Source organism: Heptranchias perlo, chromosome 1 (genome assembly GCF_035084215.1).
Source record: "Heptranchias perlo isolate sHepPer1 chromosome 1, sHepPer1.hap1, whole genome shotgun sequence".
Taxonomy (NCBI): domain Eukaryota; kingdom Metazoa; phylum Chordata; class Chondrichthyes; order Hexanchiformes; family Hexanchidae; genus Heptranchias; species Heptranchias perlo.
This window is the reverse complement of record NC_090325.1, coordinates 144,976,781-144,998,396: the sequence shown is the minus strand read 5'-3', so window position 1 is coordinate 144,998,396 and position 21,616 is coordinate 144,976,781. Positions and strand designations below refer to the sequence as shown.

The 21,616-nt window shown below is 48.5% G+C and overlaps 1 protein-coding gene across 1 annotated transcript in view; it reads right to left on the bottom strand.

The window, feature by feature from the left end:
• The window catches only part of ttc29 (tetratricopeptide repeat domain 29), a 413,904-nt gene that overhangs the window by 241,913 nt on the left and 150,375 nt on the right, over positions 1 to 21,616 (bottom strand). The window contains exon 6 of the mRNA XM_067968048.1: positions 3,244 to 3,456. Coding sequence (XP_067824149.1) covers positions 3,244 to 3,456 — 213 coding nt within the window. The remainder of the gene's footprint in view (positions 1 to 3,243; positions 3,457 to 21,616) is intronic.

Below are 21,616 nucleotides of genomic sequence, written 5' to 3'. Positions count from 1 at the left end.
TTTTTTGCTACAAAACAAATGTTTATTTTTTTAATTTTTATTGCTGAAAGAACTAAATCTGAATTCAAAGATATGGGCTGTCAAGCACACTGAATGCAGATACAATTTTATCTGTCAGCATATCACCAATTAATTCAAAAACATTTACTTCTACAATAAGCGTAAATTGGGCTGTGCAGCGCCCGTTATTTCGGCGCTGCACGATCTCTCCGACATCCAAGATGGCGTCTTGGATGTGCATGCACGTTTCCAGCGTGACGTGCGCCGGACGCCATCTTGGTATAAGAGTTAGCGCAGGCGCAGATAACGAACGCTGGAATCATGTAAAGTAGGGAGAAAATGGCTTCAATCAGTGTGCAACGCTGATTAAAAGTGATAGACACCATTTTAGGACTTAACGCTCAACTCAACGCACAGTCTTAACCCCGACCATCTGAGCGTGTCTTAGAGTGCCTGGAGGACCCTCCACGACCACTATTTAAAGGCACCATGCAGGATTTACAGGTTAGTGGCTGGATTATTGCTTCTGGCTGTCGAGACATTTGTAACTATTTTTGGAGGTCTCCTAGTCTTGAATACTAGGACGTGGGAACATAGCCTAACATTTAGAGTCAGGGCGTGCAGGAGTGAAGTTAGGAAATGCTTCTACACACAAAGGGTGGGAGACGTTTGGAATGCTCTTCTGCAGACAACAGTTGATGCTAGCTCACTTGTGAATGTTAAATCTGAGATTGATAGACTTCTGTGAGCCAAGGGTATTAAGGGATATGGGGCTAAGGCGGGTGTATGGAGTTAGGTCACAGGTCCACCATGATCTCATTGAATCGAGGGGCTAAATGCCACTGCCACTTGCTGCCTACTGATATGCGCCACCTTCTCCTGCAGGAAAGCGGGACGTGTGTCTGCGTGGTGTGCCTGTCATGGTTGAATAACTGCCAGTGTGTGTGGCCTGTGAGTTGTCGGTGGGCGGCTTGCAACAGTGGTATTGTGTAAGGGTAAGAGGAAGTATCTGGTTGGAAGAGTTGAGTACTTGATGGAAAGAGTTTGTTGGTATGTGGATGATGGGGGGTGTAGTGCGTGGTGCAGTTGGTAGAGACGCCACTTAACAGTTGACCTCACTCACCTTGACCATTCATGTCAAAGCATTGAACTTCTTCCTGCACTGCATCCATGTTCATGATGCTATGCGCCTGGCATTGATTTAGTCCCCGCTGCCTTTTGGATATATGTCTGGAGGGCCTGTTGCCCCCCAACCCCCCTGCGGATATAGGATATCCATCCTTCTGTCCACCTCTTGCACCAAGGTCTCTAGTGCATCAGCAGAGAACCTTGGTGCATGCACTCTCACAGGCTTGGTACCAACCCAGAGCGGCAGATTGGTGAGGTCTGGCGTGCAGATTGGAGGATGTGGGATTTAGTAGTGTGCAACCTTTATTCAATGTTTTAACATAACTCATCAGTGTGTAAACATGGGGATGGGACCTGCATCTATGTATTATGTGTGCAATGTCTGATCTCCATTCAGACTCCGTGCAGACAGTAGACTGTTATTTTCAGCAAATAACAGGTACCAGCTACCTTTAAGAGATTTCTAAGAAACATTCTCCCTTTAAGAGACTGAGCTCCCCCGGTGATGGAAAGTGCAAATTGCATTGATTCCACGTGCAAGGCCTGGAATGGAACGCTGATTGCAGGTGAATCCTCGGGTGGGCCTGTGCAGGGGTCACTGGACACGGGGTAATAGCATATTGCACTACCTACACCCAAAAAGGGCCCCTATCCAATTTTTTTCCCCGTTGTCTTTAGCACCACTCTAACTCAAAGAGACACTAATTGTGTTCACAAAGTGCTGAAGAAACAGCAGCAGCAAACATTGAACAAATAAGCAACGTTTAATTCTTCATGACATTATTGCAGAAATAATGGGGGAGAAATTCGGTGGTGCCATTTTTGGGCATTCCCACTGCGCAGGGTAACAGGGTAATTATCTTGCGCCCAAATGGTGAGGTTCGAGGAGCCATGGATATTGGGCCTCAGACCTCATTAGGCTGAAGACGGCGCTGCAGGAGGAGACCACGTAGGTAAGTCATTGGTGGTCGGGGGGGGGGGGGGGTTCGTGATCAGTCCTCAGTAAGGAGAGTGATTGGGTCTTTAGGGAGGGAGAAATGGGGCCTCGAGGAGGGAGAGATTGGGCCTCGTGGGGGGGGGGGGGGCGGCGATCGGGCTTCAGGGAGGGAGAGATCGGGCCTCGAGAAGGGAGAAATTGGGCCTCAAGGAGGGAGAGATTGGGCCTCGCGGGGTGGCGGGGGGGGGCGATTGGGCTTCGGTGGGGGAGAGATCAGGCCTCGAGCAGGGAGAGATCGGGCCAAGGGGCTATTGGGCCTCAGGAGGGAGAGATCGGGCTTCGGGGAGGGAGAGATCGGGCCTCGAGGAGGGAGAGATTGGGCTGGGGGGGTGGGCTATTGGGCCTCGGGGAGGGAGAGATTGGGCCTCGGGGAGGGAGAGATTGGGCTGGGGGGTGGGCTATTGGGCCTCGGGGAGGGAGAGATCGGGCCTCAGGGAGGGGGAGATCAGGCTTCGGGGAGAGAGAGGTGGGGCTGGGGCAATTGGGCTTGGGGAGGGAAAGATGGGGCTGGTGGGGGGCGGGAGATCAGGGGTTGGGGGATCGTGATCAATTGTTGGAGGTTAGGGATCTCGGGTCCGACAGTGCCAGCGTTCGGGATGGTGATTGTAGAAAGTAACATCTTTTTATTTCAGGCCATCTTTTGGGTTAGTTTTCCTGAGTGCAGCTTAACGCCAGCTTCAGGCATGGGCAAAGGATATCTCTTGTTTGTCCTTACCCAATTTGGCGCTTGTGCGCTTCCTGCCCACCATTTTGGGAGCTTAGAAGGCCGCACAGCGCCTGAAAAATGGGGGGCTAGGTGGCCCAATTTATCCCCAGCGTCTTTAACTTTTAAATGTCCATAAGTTCAATTTTACAGTTTTAGAAAAAGTTTAATTTTCATTTCCAAAACTTTAATCTTGACAAAATTTACTCTCAAGCATATAAGAACAAAATAAGCACTTTTAAAAACACTTCAACTGATTCAGTTTCTGGGATTATATATGCAGGTGTAACATTATTTCTATCTATCTTTAAAATTCACACAATCACCCAGTCAAGTGCACAATGATTTTCAGTCTACTCCAGAGAGAGGGTTACCACAGAAAACGCAGGAACTGAGAATGTAATTTTCCACCCACCTTCTTTAGCTATGTCATAAGCTTTTCTGAGACTTTTGATTGCCTCTTTGTATTGTTCACTTCCAAGCTTTTCATCTGCTAGTAATGTGTAAATCCTCCAGAGATTCGCACAGGCCTGTGCAAAGTGACTGCAGCTATTCTCATCCTGCCACGTCTTTCCCACAGTGAGTTGATAGAATACCTCATAATGCTCAGCAGCTTTATCCAGCTGACCTGCAACATCCAAGTCATTCACAAATGTTAACTGAATCCAGTGACTGATTTTAGCTTTCAGAGATGTTTGATTTCAGACAACCTTAACCCCGTATAATTTAGGTGATCGAAATACAAATAAAAAAATATAGGCTTTAATAAAATACTTCATTCTTCCTCAAAAACTTATGCTGTGTCTTGAAGAATTTAGCTTAATCCTTTAATGACATTTTTAAAACAGTTTAAAATATGGCATTCAGTCCATTTTTTTTTATTTGTAAACATTTTATCAAAGCAATGTATTGCTCCATCGTGTAGCACATTACACAACTCGAGTAGGACTCCCCAATTCATCTTCAGCCCTTTGATGTAGGAAAATTGACTAGCAAAATCATCTGGACTTCATTTTTGTATTGTACATTGTGTATTAATTATTAAATTGTTGTCACCTGACTATTGGTCTCCCAGACAGTCCCATTTACAGGTAGTATGAATGAGAAACCGTAACAATATTTTTGATGATATTTTAAGCAAAGTTTAATTAGTAGAAGGGGAACATACAGACAAATCCGTGGATGCTTGCAAATGAATTTTTTTTTTTAAGTATTTCGTTTTTAAATTCTCAGCCAACTGGCTTTTGCTGTTTTTGCTCCATCTTACTAAGTTTAAAATAAATCGGTATTAAATATATTTGACACTGCATTGATACAGTACACTTGAATGTTCCTGATAAGACCAGAAAGCATAAAAGATATTGTGCCACTGAACTTACAAATTATGATCTACATTTGCATCAATTAGTATTAAACCTTATGTGTAAGACACATGCAATATAAATATAATTTTAACTGAGGGTGAGAGATGAGTGTGAGACCGGTGGCGCAAGCGTCAGGCAATTGCGGTTGGAGAAGGTAAGCCTTAGGTTTCCTTGTGGGGCCTGGAGGAGCACTCCTGTTCCTTATGGCCCACAAGGAAACCTTCTTTTAAAAAAATACATACATGGCAGTGTAGTCACATGGCAGCCAAATTGTGCACAGCAAGGTCCCACAAACAGTAATGAAATAAATTACTATAATCTGTTTTTGTGATGTGGAATGAATGTTGGCCAGGACACTGGGAGAACTTCTCTGCTCCTCTTCAAATAGTGTCATGTGATCTTTTGCACCTGAGAGGGCAGGCAGGGCCTTGGTTTAGTGTCTCATCAGAAAGGCGGCAGCTCTGGCAGTGCAGCACTCCCTCAGTACTGCATTGAAGTGTCAGCATAGATTATGTGCTCAAGTCTCACGACTTTCTGACTGAGGGGCAAGAGTGCTACCAGTGAGCCAAGACTGACGCCTAAGAAATGCATTTCATTTGTCCAATTTTAAATACCATTCTGTAAATGGTATTCTTGGAACTTGCTGAGGGAGGTGGAGGTAAAAGACAAATAACCTACTATTCGATTTTCCCTCACACACTGAAAGGAAGCACTGAGCATCTGCTGTGTCACTTTTTGATCAACCAACCAAATACATAAAAGATATTGTGCCACTGAACTTACAAATTATGATCTACATTTGCATCAACTTTGCTATGTGGGAAGTGATGGGCATAAAACCGTATCTAAAACTCTGAGGTGCACATTCATTAAAAGTGGAGTTTAGATGAATTTGTAATTTTATTTCAATAGCAAATTTTACCTAGAAATGTTGCTACAATAAACCTGTCAGCCTTCTAATAAAGGTTGTTTTTGTTTCAAAAATGTTACCATGTTGAGTTTATAGACATTGGCCCTAAAATTCTACAGGGGTTTCTTCCAATCTTCTGCCATAATTTTGGTGGGAAATCAATAGAACCTTCAGAGAAACAGCATAAGAAGTTGGAAACAGCTGATAACCCACATCTCCTAAGAGCAATCTATTCAATGTTTCTTTTCATTCAAATAATGCAGATACCGTAGACTGCGAACAATGAAGGCATCATGATTGCTTTGCAGATAATGGCCATTAAGGTGCATGATGATGTTTCTATAGTCAAATATGATCTGAACAGTAATTTAATGAAAGCTCTTTCTCTTTCAGAAGGCCATGGGCTTGATATGAAAAATCCTGATGCCGACATGGGTACTGTGTACAACTTTTTCCACTCAAGGGAACCCTGCCGTCCAGAGAAAGTGATGTGTCCTGTCCAGATAATGCCTCATTTCCACTGATGTAAGGAATCTTACAACACCAGGTTATAGTCCAACAAATTTATTTTAAAATCACAAGCTTTCAGAGATTATCCCCTTCGTCAGGTGAATGAGTGAAAGGTTCTCAAATCGCATATCTTATATTAGGCTGGGACACCATCACACCAATCAAAAGGTGTCGTTGGTGTTCAGACAGATTAGCCACGGAGAACAGTACGTCCCAGTACACTGAATATACATTGTGTCAAATTACACAGACAGAGAGAAGGAGACCCAAATGGCACAGTGAGAGAGAGAGAGAGAGAGAGAGAATATTAAAAACAGATAACTTTTTTTCCCCTTGCTGGTGGGGTTACGTGTACCGTGAAATGAACCCAAGATCCCGGTTGAGGCCGTCCTCATGGGTGCGGAATTTGGCTATCAATTTCTGCTCAACGATTTTGCGTTGTCGTGTGTCTCGAAGGCCGCCTTGGAGAACGCTTACCCGAAGATCGGTGGCTGAATGTCCTTGACTGCTAAAGTGTTTCCCGACTGGGAGGGAACCCTCCTGTCTGGCGATTGTTGCGCGGTGTCCGTTCATCCGTTGTCGCAGTGTCTGCATGGTCTCGCCAATGTACCATGCTCCGGGGCATCCTTTCCTGCAACGTATGAGGTAGACAACGTTGGCCGAGTCACAGGAGTATGAACCGTGCACCTGGTGGGTGGTGTCCTCTCGTGTGATGGTGGTATCCGTGTCGATGATCCGGCATGTCTTGCAGAGGTTGCCATGGCAGGGTTGTGTGGTGTCGTGGACGCTGTTCTCCTGAAAGCTGGGTAATTTGCTGCGAACGATGGTCTGTTTGAGGTTGGGTGGCTGTTTGAAGGCGAGTAGTGGAGGCGTGGGGATGGCCTTAGCGAGGTGTTCGTCGTCATCGATGACATGTTGAAGGCTGCGGGGAACATGGCGTAGTTTCTCCGCTCCGGGGAAGTACTGGACGACGAAGGGTATTCTGTTGGTTGCGTCCCATATTTGTCTTCTGAGGAGGTCTATGCGATTCTTCGCTGTGGCCCGTCGGAACTGTCGATCGACAAGTCGAGCGTCATATCCCGTTCTTACGAGGGCGTCTTTCAGCGTCTGTAGGTGTCCATCGTGTTCCTCCTCGTCTGAGCAGATCCTGTGTATTCGCAGGGCCTGTCCATAGGGGATGGCCTCTTTGACGTGGTTGGGGTGGAAGCTGGAAAAGTGGAGCATCGTGAGGTTGTCCGTGGGCTTGCGGTAGAGTGAGGTGCTGAGGTGCCCGTCTTTGATGGAGATTTGTGTGTCCAAGAAAGAAACTGATTCTGAGGAGTAGTCCATGGTGAGTTTGATGGTGGGATGGAACTTGTTGATGTTATCGTGTAATCTCTTCAGTGATTCTTCGCTGTGGGTCCATAGGAAGAAAATGTCATCGATATATCTGCTGTGTAGCGCTGGTTGGAGGTCCTGTGCAGTGAAGAAGTTGTGCTCGAACTTGTGCATGAAAATGTTGGCATATTGGGGTGCGAATGTGGTCCCCATGGCTGTGTTTGGGTAAAGAACTGGTTATCGAAGGTGAAGACATTGTGATCCAGGATGAAGCGGATGAGTTGTAGGATGGCGTCTGGAGATTGGCTGTTGTTGGTGTTGAGTACTGAGGCTGTTGCAGCGATGCCGTCATCGTGGGGTATACTGGTGTAGAGTGCCGAGACGTCCATCGTGGTGAGAAGTGTTCCTGGTTCAACTGGTCCGTGGGTGCTGAGTTTGTGTAGGAAGTCTGTAGTGTCGCGACAGAAGCTGGGGGTTCCCTGTACGATGGGTTTCAGGATGCCCTCGACGTATCCAGAGAGGTTCTCACACAGGGTTCCGTTGCCTGATACGATAGGACGTCCGGGTGTGTTGGCTTTGTGTATCTTTGGGAGGCAGTAGAAGTCTCCCACGCGGGGAGTACGTGGGATGAGAACGAGTAGGATGCTTTGAAGGTCTGGATCGAAGGTCTTGATCAGTTTGTTGAGCTGGTGGGTGTGTTCTTTGGTCGGATCTGCGGGTAACTGTCTGTAGTGTTCCTGGTTGTCCAGTTGTCGGTATGCTTCTTTGCAATAGTCCGTTCTCTTCTGTATGACAATGGCTCCTCCTTTGTCCGCTGGTTTGATGACGATGTTGCGGTTGGTCTTGAGAGCGTTGATGGCGTTGCGTTGTGCTCGGGTGACATTCTGGACTGTCTTGTGAGTGCGGCTGATGAATCTGGCATTGACGCATCTCCTGACAGCTTGAGCATACATGTCAAGCTTAGGGCAGCGACCCTCCGGAGGAGTCCAGTTTGACTCTTTCTTCTTCGGTTGCTGTACCGCGGATCCCTCTGTCTGCTGTTCCGGATCGTTGATTGTCTCATCGGGTTCGCTGCTGAAATCTTGGGATTTGTGGAAGAATTCCCGGAGTCTCATTCTCCTGATGAATTCCTCTGTGTCCGCCGCGAGACCGATGGGGTCCATTTTGGTGGTGGGGCAGAAATTGAGCCCTCAGCTGAGAACTTTGATTTCGTCTGGTTGAAGGGTGTGGTCGGAAAAGTGATGAAGCTGTTATCAACTGCAAACATGGAAATTGTCACTTTCTGATACAGGCGTGAAGTGCAGACTGCTTGACGTGGAGATGTCTCCTGGGGTGGCTTGGAAGAATGCAATGGTATGAAAGCTTCTTGCTGTGGTTATTTTCACTTCCATGGGAAGAGTCATCTCTGTTCCATATGTTGTGTGCAGATCACTGACAGCAGATGACTCAATCCTGTGGCAGCTTGTATTATGAAACTGAGGCAGCAAAGCAAATACTGCACTATGAAATTGCAAAATTTTCAGTGCTTCATACTCAAATCTTACCCAATAATATTCACCATGTACAGGTTCAGCAAATATTTTTATTGTGTAACATTTATATTGATAAATACATATTTAGAAAGCATTTAATATTCAAATCTACGGAAGTATATGCTTGCCTTAGAGGGGGTGCAACGATGGTTTACTAGATTGATTCCTGGGGTGAGAGGGTTGTCCTATGAGGAGAGATTAAGTAGAATGGGCCTATATTCTCTTGAGTTCAGAAGAATGAGAGGTCATCTCATTGAAACATATGAAATTCTTAGAGGGTTTGACAGGGTAGATGCTGAGAGGCTGTTTCCCCTGACTAGAGAGTCTAGAACTAGGGGTCATAGTCTCAAGATAAGGGGTCGGCCATTTAGGACTGAGATGATGAAAAATGTTTTCACTCAGAGGGTTGTGAATCTTCAGAATTTTCTACCACAGAGGGCTGTGGATGCTCCGTCGTTGAGTATATTCAAGACCCGAGATCGATAGATTATTGGTCACTAAAGGAATCAAGGGATATGGGGATAGGGCAGGAAAGTGGAGTTGAGGTAGAAGATCAGCCATGATCTTATTGAATGACGGAGCAGGCTCGAGGGGCCGTATGGCCTACTGCTCCTAAATCTTATGTTCTTGAACTGTTATCATAATGATGACTGTACTTAGGTATAATGATGTTACAAAAATCAGCTATTATTCGGAGCAGTTTAAATTGATTTAATTACTGTATTAGATTTTCTTTTATATACAATCTGAAGAGACATGTACATAGACATAGGGGTAAAATCTACAAATTAGCCCTTCCAGCGAAAAGCCTTGCATGACGGGAACATTTGTCATTTGAATGGAAAATCAGGAAGGTGCATTGGTAGAAGAAATACAGTTAAAGGAGTGGTGTCTCAGTTTGAAGTGTTTTTCAAAAAAATTTGCTATATTAGAGCAAAACATAATGGTAGAGATGATGGTATGATAATGTCACCATGTCACCAATCTCTCGTGATACTACAAATGTATTAATCTGATCTTAGTTTTAATAAAAATATGTAAACTGCATTAAAGAGGTTTCCAGTGTGGCTTCTCTGAGGGCTTACTGGGAAAAGGAACCACTCGGTGGGTGCTGAGCTCATGGGGCTCAATTTTCTCAGGGCTTTTCCTGTTCTACTGTCGTAACTTTGGCAGAATTTTGAGGGAAACCCCATTTAAGGGGTCCGTTGAAGTTACAGCAGCGGAGCCGGAGAAGCCCCGAGGAAATTCACCCCTGTAGTAACAAGGAAGGTCCCAGTTTTAGTCTCCAGATTGTGCTGAATTATCTGATCACAGTTGGGGTGACAGTAGGGGTGCTACAACTGGCCATTGTCCCTCTACTGAGGAAGAGAGGAAAAATACTTACCCATGTTTCCAGCTACTGATTGCTATCTAGTGACCCCTGATGGAAATTGCACATAGGGTCCGATTTTCAGGTGATGGAGCAGGTGCTTGGGGGCGGGGGGGGCTCCGAAAATCGCTAAAATGCCTAGCAGGTTCGGAGCCTGGCTCCAACCCGCTGACTTCCAGGTTCCCCAGTGACGCGTCCGGGTGCACGCGCGCCTCCCGAATGCGGGAGTCCCACCGGCAATTAAAGCTGGTGGGATGATAATTTGCATAGTTTGTCCGATAGTTGAGGTACTTGAACTACTTGATTGACTAGACATTTTGGCAGGGGTGCAATTTTGAAGGTTCCTCAGCGTGTTTCTCATGCTGTGGGAAACACTCCCTGTTGCAACAGGTGTGTTTCAGCCAGCAGCCAGTGGGAGATGCAAATTCTTATTTGATAGATGGGGAGAAAATGTCATTTATTGCAGCAGGGCACTCTGTCACTTCAGACAAAGTTTTGGCTGCAACACCTTTGTGCTTCCACTCAAAATTTTTACTTTACATTCAAAACTCTGCTGTGCAAACATATTTAACTACTTTGCAGACCCCCTCAAACTGACACCGTCAGGGATGGGGAGCGCCATGGGTGCATTCATCACTTCATCCGAGGACGAGCAACATTACCAGCCTCGCAAGGCACGCCGTCCACCTCCGCCACATGGAGCGCCACAACACAGTGCTGAGCCAGAGGCACCTGCACAGGAGCACGGAGGGCAACAACAGAGAGAGCGACATCGCAGGAGGCTCTATCCTCGCAACAGGGTCTACAGATCAAGGCTCCGCTTCCTGGACCTCTCTGAGCAGCAGGGCATACGAAGGCTAAGAGTCAGTCACCAGGTAGTCGCAAACATCTGCAGCTTCCTTCATGCTGAGCTGCTCCCAGCTGGGCCGAGCAGCATATCTGTCGCTGTTAAAGTCACCACTGCCCTCAACTTCTTTGCCTCCGAATCATTCCAGGGTGCCACCAGGGATATCGCCGGGGTTTCTCAGTCGTCTGCACGAGTGCATAAGGCAGGGCACCGATGACTTGTTTTGCAGGGCCTCACGCTACGTCAACTTCCCCATGGTCAACCTCAGCCAGACGGAGAGGACAGTGGGATTCCACGCTGTGACTGGCTTCCCACGGGTGCAGGGTGTAATCAATTGCACCCACATAGCAATACAAGCACCTCCACATGAGCCAGGACTGTTCATCAACAGGAAGGGCTACCACTCCATCAACACTCAGCTCGTTTGTGACCACCGCAAGAGATTCCTTGTGCGCCAGATACCCTGGCAGCTGCCACAATTCCTTCATCCTCCGGGAATCCAACATCCCGCCCCTCTTCCACGCACCAAACACCCGTAAGGGCTGGCTCCTCAGGGACAAGGGATACCCCCTGCACACGTGGCTCATAACACCTCTGAGGAACCCAACCACCGAGCAACAGCGTCGATATAGTGACAGCCACATTGCTACCAGGTCTACAACTGAGCATGCTATAGGGCTGCTCAAGATGCGCTTCTGGTGCCTTGATCGTTCTGGGGGAGCGCTTCAATACGCACAAGAGAGAGTGGGACACATTATAGTCGTGGCACAACAGAGAGGGGTGCCGCTTGAGGAGGCCTGATCCACATCTGCCACCCACATTGAGGAGAAGGAGGAGGAGGCGGAGGAGGAGAAGGAGGAGGCAGAGGAAGAGGAGGTGGTGGAGGAGGAACAGGAGCAAGCCATGGGTAGAACAGCGGCTCACCTGGCTGCTCGTGAGGCCAGGGAGTCACTGATATGTGAACGGTTCTCCTAATATCACAGTGTGAAGAGTCCAGTCCTCACACCACCTGGATAGAGCAGCACCCATGCCAGCACCCCCCCAACTCTGCACAAAACAGTCCTGCATCTATACATACACACACTGTAGAGTGACCTCATGGGTGGCATTAAGTGTGGGCGTTCATGGTGAACCTCATGAAAGGGCCTTATCACGGAAGCCAGTCAAGCATGGCCAAGGCCTAGCAGTAGTGGTGACAATAATAATATTTAATGTGAGTTTAACAAAAAGCAAATATAAATAAAAAACACGACCAACCGTCAAACATTCTTGTGCATCCCTTTCGTGCTTACCAAACCTTCGCCTTTCGCTTCCGACTACTTCTACGTGGTGCATCCCCTGTGGCTGCAGCAGAGGTAGTGGCAGGTTGCTCTTGTTCATGCCCTGATCGATCAGATGCTTTGGGCATACACCCTCTGGGTTTTGGTGCCCGTGAGGGCCCCTCCAAAGACTGCTCCACCCACACCTGTGCAGGGGCAGACTTGGCCACCTGGAGAGAAGGCAGCATTGCGGATACTGGTTGAGAGGGGGCAACGGGTGAGACATGGGGGCGCTTCGAGTGGTGTCCCCGCTTCCAAGTACCCTTTCGCCATAATCCCTCCCCTGGGCCAGGCCCACAGCACTCTTACCACTCTGCGGGATGACAGTTTGGAGGACGTGTGTGAAGCCTTGTAAGACCAGTGCTAGTGTATCCGCCTGCCTGTTTAAGGCGGCAGAATGTTGTTCACCCTGAGTCCGAACGGCTGTTGTCAGGGCCTGAATGGATTCATTTGTGAGCCGTGCTTGAAGCTCCATGGAGGCTAGTCTTCCCTCCATTGCAGGCATTCCCGCACTTACCCGCAACACTACCTCAGAGATGCCCTCACGTCCTTGTGACAGTATCTCAGAGATTCTCTCCCGTACCTGTGCCACCATTTCACTCATGCAGGAGTTCGACTCCTCCATCCTCTGCGCTATTGTGGAGAGTGCGCGTGGCACCTGTTCCAGCACCTCGCAAGTGTGCTGCTACCCCTCGATCATTCTCCTTTTAAAGGGTGACCCCCAGGGTTCAGCATCTGTGTCCAGCTGAGCAGAGCCTGGGGAGGAGTGCTCCCAACGACGCGGACTCTCCACAGCTGCCCTTGCCACCAGTGTCTGCTCGTGCTCACATATGTGTGGTAACTCACCAGAATCCAACCCAACTAAATGCAGACTGGGACCCACCGAGGTGTGCGTATCTGCGCTGGTGGATGGCTTGCTCAGATGTGATAGTGCACCCTCAGAGGCCAGCAGGTCCCCTGAGGAATTGCCCTCTGCCATCACGCCAGTCACTGAAGGCCCTGTGAGAGAACAGAAGGCAATAATAAGCATCATCACAGATGTGTTATGTTGCGATGAGCGTACTGAGATGCTGAAGATGGCAAGGCATGTTAACATCAATTCATATTGTATGTGCTGAATGTTAAAGTTCTGTCACCAGACATTTGTCGGGTGCCAGTCTCGGCAACCCTGACAGACAGGCACTCAAGGTGCGGCTCAGCTCTGGCGCCTCCTACCCTGCGTCTGTGAGGACAACTATCTGTTGCAGCCCCCCTCCGGTCCTCGCCCTCTCCCGTGCATTCTGGGCTCTCTTCTCTTATAAGGGGAGAAAGTACAGATGCGTGAGTGAGTGATGGCGACGTGGCCAACCGATGAATGCATTGGTTTGGGTGCGGCTGACCGTGAAATAGATGCGTCAGAGGGTGAGCATGAGACAGAGCAATGACATTGTACAAGGATTGGGTTGAGTGGTAATGGTGGGGTGACTAATGGGGAGGTAAGGAACTGCTGAGGAAGTGCACGTAAGTTGAGGATGAGCTTTCAGTGGGTGTGAGGAGTGATATGACAGAATAGTGTTGGCAGTGCAGAATGAGTTGGGGGGTGAGGACGGTGATGTGGAAGACGGTATGTAGGAGAATTAGTAAGTGAACTCACTTTGGCTGACCTAGTTAGATCATTGAAGCACTTCCTGCACTGGATCCAGGTGCGGGAGATGTTGCTGCTGCAGGTGACCTCCTCTGCCACCTCGAGCCAGGCCTTCTTGGTGGTAGAGGCAGGTCACTTCCTCCTGTCTGCCGGGTAGAAGACATCCTTCCTCCTCACCCCATCCAGTAGCACCTGGAGTGAAGAATCATTAAATCTAGAAGCAGCCTTGCCCCTGTGCTGCTCCAGTGTGCTGTGTGGGTGTTTACTCCAGGAGCAGCCTGGAGGTCGAGCTCCTCCAGCTGACACCCTGTGATGCATGTACGTAGTCCGCCCGCTGCGCAGCTTTCGGACGACAAGCGCGGAAGTCACGTTAACACCGGCTCCAATTGACCCGTGATCGCGTGGGGAACGGACAGATTTTATTGGGCGGGTTACCCACGTGCCCAATCGCCACCCCCCCCCCCCCCGCCGCTGCCATCCCGCTTCCCCGCTAATATCAGGGCCATAGGGTAAGAACAGGATTTTGTTTTGCTGTGATGATCCCTGTGGATATTAAATATCCGAGGGGTGGATTTTCCGTGAGTGATTAGGAATGGGAGATGGCCCATGGAACCCATCGGGATTCTACTGGATTCCTGGAACTCACTGCTAATTCTAGGATTTCTTCCTAGAATTGGTGACGTGAAAATTAGACTATAATGATGGGAATACATCACCTGATGTATTTCCCATCATCAACACCTTAGCAACGCTGACTGCTGCCTGGCATCCAGCATTACTGAGTTGGCAGCGGGATGGTTTAAAAATGAAAGATATGCCTTGTCTGATGCAATCAAATGCAGGGCAATCAGTTGTATTTGGCAAGCGGGAGATTAAGAAAAATTTCAATGTGCTGTGCCACAGCCGTTTCTCTTCCCCGACCTGAGGCAGGTGACCCGGTGGCCATGCAAATACTTTGGGAGCCCACCAATAATATTAAAGTGGACCTAAGCCCAGAAGCCCAGTGCTCATTGTGACCGGATGGGATTCCCAGCTCATTGTAAAACTGCAGCCCTCAGTATGTAGGTTCAAACATGAGGAATAGCAACTTTGTTGAAGTACCAGAAGGCTGCCTGCACCTGTGGAACTAACTGTTCACCAACAAGTTAGCACCTTCAAAAGAGATGGGGGAATCATCAGGAAAAAGAGAAAATAAAATAACAAAAAAAGAAAAAAGCCTGCATTGCAGTAAGTATTACTACCTTTACAACACAAAATTGCTGTGGCATCCAACGTGGTGGCTCAACAGTGGAATTTTTCAGGCAAACTGTTCTGGAAACAACTCATCTGAAAAATCTCTAATAGAATGAACCTATCCTTTCTTTGATTTGTATTGTTAGCTCACAAAGTAAGCTAGAACATGGAATTTTTCTTATTTTTAACTGGTATTTCAACTACAGATATATCTTCAGCATTCTGTCAATTTTTTATCATTGCTGGGTTGACCCTTTTCAAATTTTTTTTAGATTTATTCATCAAAGGTTCCCTCAAGAGATTTGGAGCAAGGGAAGTCAGCCAGCTCAGCAGATTACATCGGAAAGGTGGGCCCCTCGTAGAAATGATTTTTGTTAGCTTCAAAAGAATGAAAATAAAAAAATCTATAGTGGTTTACGTTATTGTGCAGCTGTACATTTTTGCACAGTATTTACAGGAACACACATTGATATCAGTTTGTCAACATAATGTGCATATTGGTATCAGTTTTACAAGCTTTCAGGTACAGGGTGAGGTAGAGAGACAGGGGTTCACAGAGACTAAACAACTAAAAGTAATTTGGAAGCATTTGTTAATAGTGCTATTTCCTCCCACAAGTGGCGGAGAGGGGGGAGAGAAGGAACGAGTTCCAGCTAAATAGAAAAGCTCCCGGGTGGGAGTGCAGCCTAGTGAGCAACTGGCTTGTCTGGGAGCAGTAGCAGGAAGGCTCGGCCGATTTTACATTTGCACTGCCGCTTGTTGACTTCCTGATCAAAATGGCCGAAAGTCGTCGGGAAGTAGATCGGAGGTGGGTGGGTGGTAGGAATCACGGACAGGAGGGGGAGGTAAACCCGGGGCAGGGGAGGCCAACCCGGGGCAGGGGAGGCCCATGGTTTCCTTGTGGGCCAGGAGGAACGTTCCTGCTCCCCCTGGCCCACAAGGACACCTGTACAAAATTCACACTTACCTGGGCCGCTTTTGGCCCTGCATCTAGATTTTGGCACCTTTGGCCTTGTGGTGAAGCCACCACTGATCCACCACTCCAGCCTCAGGTAAAAATAACAATTGGGCCCTGATTACATCATTGGAGCCCGATCTGCATTTTTGAAGAAGGATCTCGCCGGCTTTCGTCAGCCAGATCGGTGCAGGAACGGAGTGGGTAAGTCTCCCTCTCCATTTTAACTGCTCCCTGCTGCTTTCTGCTTGTAAAACTTCCCACATCATATCTTGTCAATATTCAACAGATGTGCCCTTGTAAAAATTATTTCAATTTCAAAACTGTAAGGTGAAAAAATCAGTTAAGTAATTCCTGGGCTATTTTTGAAAAGAATCACTGTATGTCTTTTTTCTATGCCCTAACATTCTAACATATGAAAGTGACAAGTAGGCAAAGACCAGATGGTCCATCAAGCCTGCCCCACACTCATGAGGTCTGGAGAGTCCCGACTAGACACTTCTTACCCCCAATCCCCACCCTCTCTCCACAGTCATGCCATCTAGTCAGCATTGGTTTTTCTCCACATGAGCCACTTAGTCTAATTGCAGTTGCTCCTCATGCCCTTTAGGAACATGGGAACACCATAAGGTCAGAAGTGGGGATGTTCGCTGATGATTGCACGGTGTTCAGTTCCATTCGCAATCCCTCAGATAATGAAGCAGTCCGTGCCCGCGTGCAGCAAGACCTGGACAACATCCAGGCTTGGGCTGATAAGTGGCAAGTAACATTTGCGCTAGACAAGTGCCAGGCAATGACCATTCCCAACAAGAGAGAGTCTAACCACTTCCCCTTGACATTCAACTGCATTACCATCACCGAAACCCACACCATCAACATCCTGGGGGTCACCATTGACCAGAAACTTAACTGGACCAGCCACATAAATACTGTGGCTACAAGAGCAGGTCAGAGGCTGGGTATTCTGCGGGCAAGTGACTCACCTCCTGACTCCCAAAAGCCTTTCCACCATCTACAAGGCACAAGTCAGGAGTGTGATGGAATACTCTCCACTTGACTGGATGAGTGCAGCTCCAACAACACTCAAGAAGCTCGACACCATCCAGGACAAAGAAGCCCACTTGATTGGCACCCCATCCACCACCCTAAACATTCACTCCCTTCACCACCAGCACACTGTGGCTGCAGTGTGTACCATCTACAAGATTCACTGCAGCAACTCGCCAAGGCTTCTTCGACAGCACCTCCCAAACCCGTGACCTCTACCACCTAGAAGGACAAGAACAGCAGGCGCATGGGAGCACCACCACCTGCACGGTCCCCTCCAAGTAACACCATCCTGACTTGGAAATATATTGCCGTTCCTTCATCGTTGCTGGGTCAAAATCCTGGAACTCCCTATCTAACAGCACTGCGGGAGTACCTTCACCACACGGACTGCAGCGGTTCAAAAAGGCGGCTCATCACCACCTTCTCAGGGCAATTAGGGATGGGCAATAAATGCTGGCCTTACCGGCGATGCCCACATCCCATAAATGATTAAAAAAAACAGGAGCAGGCCCTTCAGCCCCTTTAGCCTGTTCTGCCATTCAATTAAATCATGGCTGATCTGTACCTCAACTCCATTTACCCAGGAGTGCTCCTTAGGGTCCCGAGAGGAAAGCTGAGGCCTCCTTTGCCGCTGGCTCCCCCTTCCCAAATGTATGACTCTCCTGAAACCTTATCCCTGTGACTTACCTTGTTGCCGGCTGTGGGCCGGTGGGCTCCTGTTGCTCGAAATGCTGCTCTCGTCCGCCAGCTAGTTGCCGCTTCCTTCCCATTTCTGACTGGAGATATGCAGATGAAACCTGGGTGTTAAAATCGCCCAGGCCTCATGCTGCCAAGGTCGGGCAGGGGTGGGGGTGTGGAGCGGGGGGTGTTGGTGCTCACCTCGCACCTTGCCCGCCCTATTCCCGCTCCGGGTTAAAATCAGGACTTAAAAGATTAAACTTTAAAAGGAGTAGAGGAACAGAGACTTAAGGGTACAGCTACATAAATCTTTGAAATTGCGAGAACAATTTGATAAAGTTGTTTAAAATAAATGCACAGAGGATTGTAGATGCAAAAGTAAAAAGGTACCATTAAACCTACATAAATCATTAGTTAGGCCACAGTTAGAATATTGCGCTCAGTTTTTGGGCACTGTACTTTAGGAAGGATGTCAAGGTCATGGAGAGGGTGCAGAAGCGATTCACTAAGATCATACCAGGGATGAAAGGTTTTAGTTATAAGGAGAGACTAGAAAAACATGAGCTTGTCTCATTAGAGCAGAGGTTAAGAGGTAGTCTGATTATAAAGGGTTTTGATGAGGTAAATGGAGAGAAACTATTTCCACTTGTTGGTGAGTCCATGAGTAGAGTACTTGAAAGGAAAAAAATTGCAGGGCTATGGGGAAAGGGCGGGGGAATGGGACTAGCTGGATTGCTCTTGCATTGAGCCGGCACGGACTCGATGGGCTGAATGGCCTCCTTCCGTGCTGTAACCTTTCTATGAATCTAAGGCAGCACCCAGGTTCACCAATGCTTTCCGTGAGGTGCTACTGGCTGATGTGAGAAGCAGGAAGGACGTCCTGAACCCAGCTGACAGCCACTAAGAAGGTGTGGCTGGAGGTGGCAGAGGAGCTCAGCAGTAGGAGCACGGTGCCCAGGTCATGGGTTCAATGCAGGAAGCGGTTTAATGACCTAACCAGGTCAGGAAAAGTGAATACAGTTGTGATTCACCCACATCCAGTGAAAAGAACCCTCTCCCTTACTCTGTGTTGGCAAGCCTCCTCTATCACATCACTCTTCACACCCACTTAAGTCTCATCAACTACCCGTCACTTTCTGTGCACCTCCCCATTTATGCACCCACTACTGCCACCTACCCAAATCCTGATGCAATGTGATATATCTGTCTGATATTCACCGTCTGATGCATCTGTTTCATTGTCAGCCTCACCCAAAGCAATGCATCCATCAGGTGAACACATCACCTTCAGTCAGTCACAGGTCTGTTCTTTCTACCCTTGTAGAAGAGAGCTCAAAATGCAGGAGAGAGGAGTAGAACTTGAGGCGGACCACCACAAGTAGTCCAGTTGACAGATGCGGGGGAGGAGGCCGTGAACATCAGTCGGATGGTTGCATGCCTGGCCGTCGGAGATGGAGGGACTGGCAACCCGCAGATGGCTGGTGACAGAACCTGAACATCCTTCACACACATGATGAATTGATGTTATCAATGATCCACACCTCAGTATGGTCATTGGAAAGATTGTCACTTCTCCAATATTAATATAATTAATATTGGTTTATGTTGGCTTCCGGGTCCTTCATGGATTCAAGAAGAATCAGCCACAATGGAGGAAGGCGATTCCTCAGTGGAGCTCAATCCTTCTGAGGATGCAATATCACAGGACAACCAGCCATGCACCAGCACGGATACTGTCACCTCAGGTCCTGTTGGGTTGTCACTTGGTGATTCGCCACTCACAAGTGTGTACGAGCAGACACTGTTAGCAAGGGTAGCTGTGGAGAGTCCACATCGGGAGGCGCGCTCCTCTCCAAGCTCTGCTCAGCTGGACACAGATGCTAAACCCCGGGGGCCATTGTTGAGATTGAGAATGATAGAGGTACAGCTGCACCTTTGCGAGGTAATGGAAAAGGTGTCACCCACACTCTCCACAATAGCGGAGAGGATAGAGGAGTCCAACTCCATCGCTAGTGGAGAGGTGGTGCAGGTAAGTGCGGGAATGTCTGTGGTGGAGAGAATGATAACCTTCGTTGAGCTCCCAGCACGGCTCTCTAATGAGTCCGTGTAGGCCATGACAACGGCCTTGCAGACTCTGGATGCCAACAAGACTGTTGTGTTAAACAGGCAGACAGATACTTTAGCCGTGGCTTTAGAACGCGGCACATCTGCTCACCAGCCTGCTGGCCAGCAGAGTGGTAGAAGTGATGTTGCGCTGGCCCGGGAGAGGGATGATGGCGAAAGGGGACATGGAAGTGGGGACTCTACTCAAAGCGCTCCCACGTCTCAACCGTTGTCCCCCCCCAACCAGTATCCGCTGCCTCCTCTCCCGATGGTTGAGTCTGCCTCTGCACGGATGCAGATGGAGCAGTCTTTGGCGGGGCCCTCACGGGCTCCAAAATCCAGAGGTCGTAGGCTGAGAGCATCTAAACAGTCAGAGCAGGGATCTGAGCAATCTGCCACTACCTCTGCTGAAGCCACAGGGGATGCACCATGTAGAAGCGATAGGAAGAGAAAGGCGAAGGTATTGTATTTCACCAAGGGTGTGCACAAGGGTGTCTGACTAAAAGTCATGTTTTTCATTTATATATATTTTTTTGTTATGTCACATCAAATGTTATAATTCTCACCACCACCACCACATCTTTCCCATTATTGAGTCCCTTTTCTGAATTCACACTTTCATGTGCTTCATCATGGATGCCAAGACATAATGCCACCGATTGGGCACGTGTGCAATGGATGTATGGGTGGTTGAGGGACTGGTTTATGCAAATAGAGGGGGGGTTACTGGTGGTGGTAATGGTGGTGGTTGTTCCAGACAGCCGGAGTAGTTAGTTCAAAGTCTTCAATTTGCAGATCTCATTATGAGAACTTGTTAGAGATGAGGGAATCCCTGGCATCACGGGCAGCTATGTGGGCTGCTACTCTGGCGATGGTTCCCCATCTTCATTTTCCTCCTCCTCGTTTTTGTCCTCCTCCTCCTCCTCCTCCTTCTCTTCTTCAATGTTGCCGGCAGATGAGAATGCATCATGAGCACATTCCACCTCCTACACCTGTAACCCTCTTTGTTGAGCTACATTGTGCAGGACGCAGCACACAACGATTATTCTGCAACCCTTGCTGGCGAGTACTGAAGGGCTCCCCCAGATCTATCCAGGCACCTGAAGCGCATCTTCAGCATTCCAATGGCTTGCTCAATGTCAGACCCGGTGGTGATGTGGCTCTGGTTGTACTGCTGCTGAGCCTCGGTGGTGGGGTTTCTCACCGGTGCCATGAGCCACGTCTGGAGGGGGTATCCCTTGTCTCCAAGGAGCCAGCCCTTTAGTCTGTCTTGTGTGTGGAACAGGTCCGGGATGTTGGACTTGCGCAAAATGAAGGAATCATGGCAGCTGCCAGGGAATCTGGCACACACCTGCAGAAACCTCTTCCGGTGGTCGCACATCAGCTGCGCATTGATGGAATGATATCCCTTTCGGTTGATGAATATTCCTGGCTCATGTGGTGGTGCTCGGATTGCTATGTGTGTGCAATCAATTGCACCCGGCACCTTGGGAAGCCAGCGAGAGAGTGGAAACCCACTACCCTCTCAGTCTGGCTGATTTTGTCGCTGGGCAAGTTGATGTAGTCGGACGTCCTGGCAAACAAGCCATACGTCACCTGTCGTATACACTTATGTGCAGACGACTGTGAGACAATGGAGATGTCACCGGTGGCGCCCTGAAAGAATCCAGAGGCGAAGAAATTAAGGGCAGTGGTGACTTTAACTGCGACGGGCAATGCGTGGCCACAAAGCCCAGCCGGGAGCAGCTCTGCATGAAGGAGCATGCAGATGTCTGCAACCGCCTGCTGACTCAATCTGAGCTTGCATAGGCACTGCTCCTCAGAGAGGTCCAGCAGGCTCAGCCTCTGCCTGTACTTCCTCTCTTGTGGATAGTGTCTCCTGCGACCTCGGCCCCTCCATTGGTCCCCTCTCTGCTCTTCTCCAGGTTCTTATTACGCACCTCTGTCTCGTGCATCTGCAGATCCCAGAACTGCACA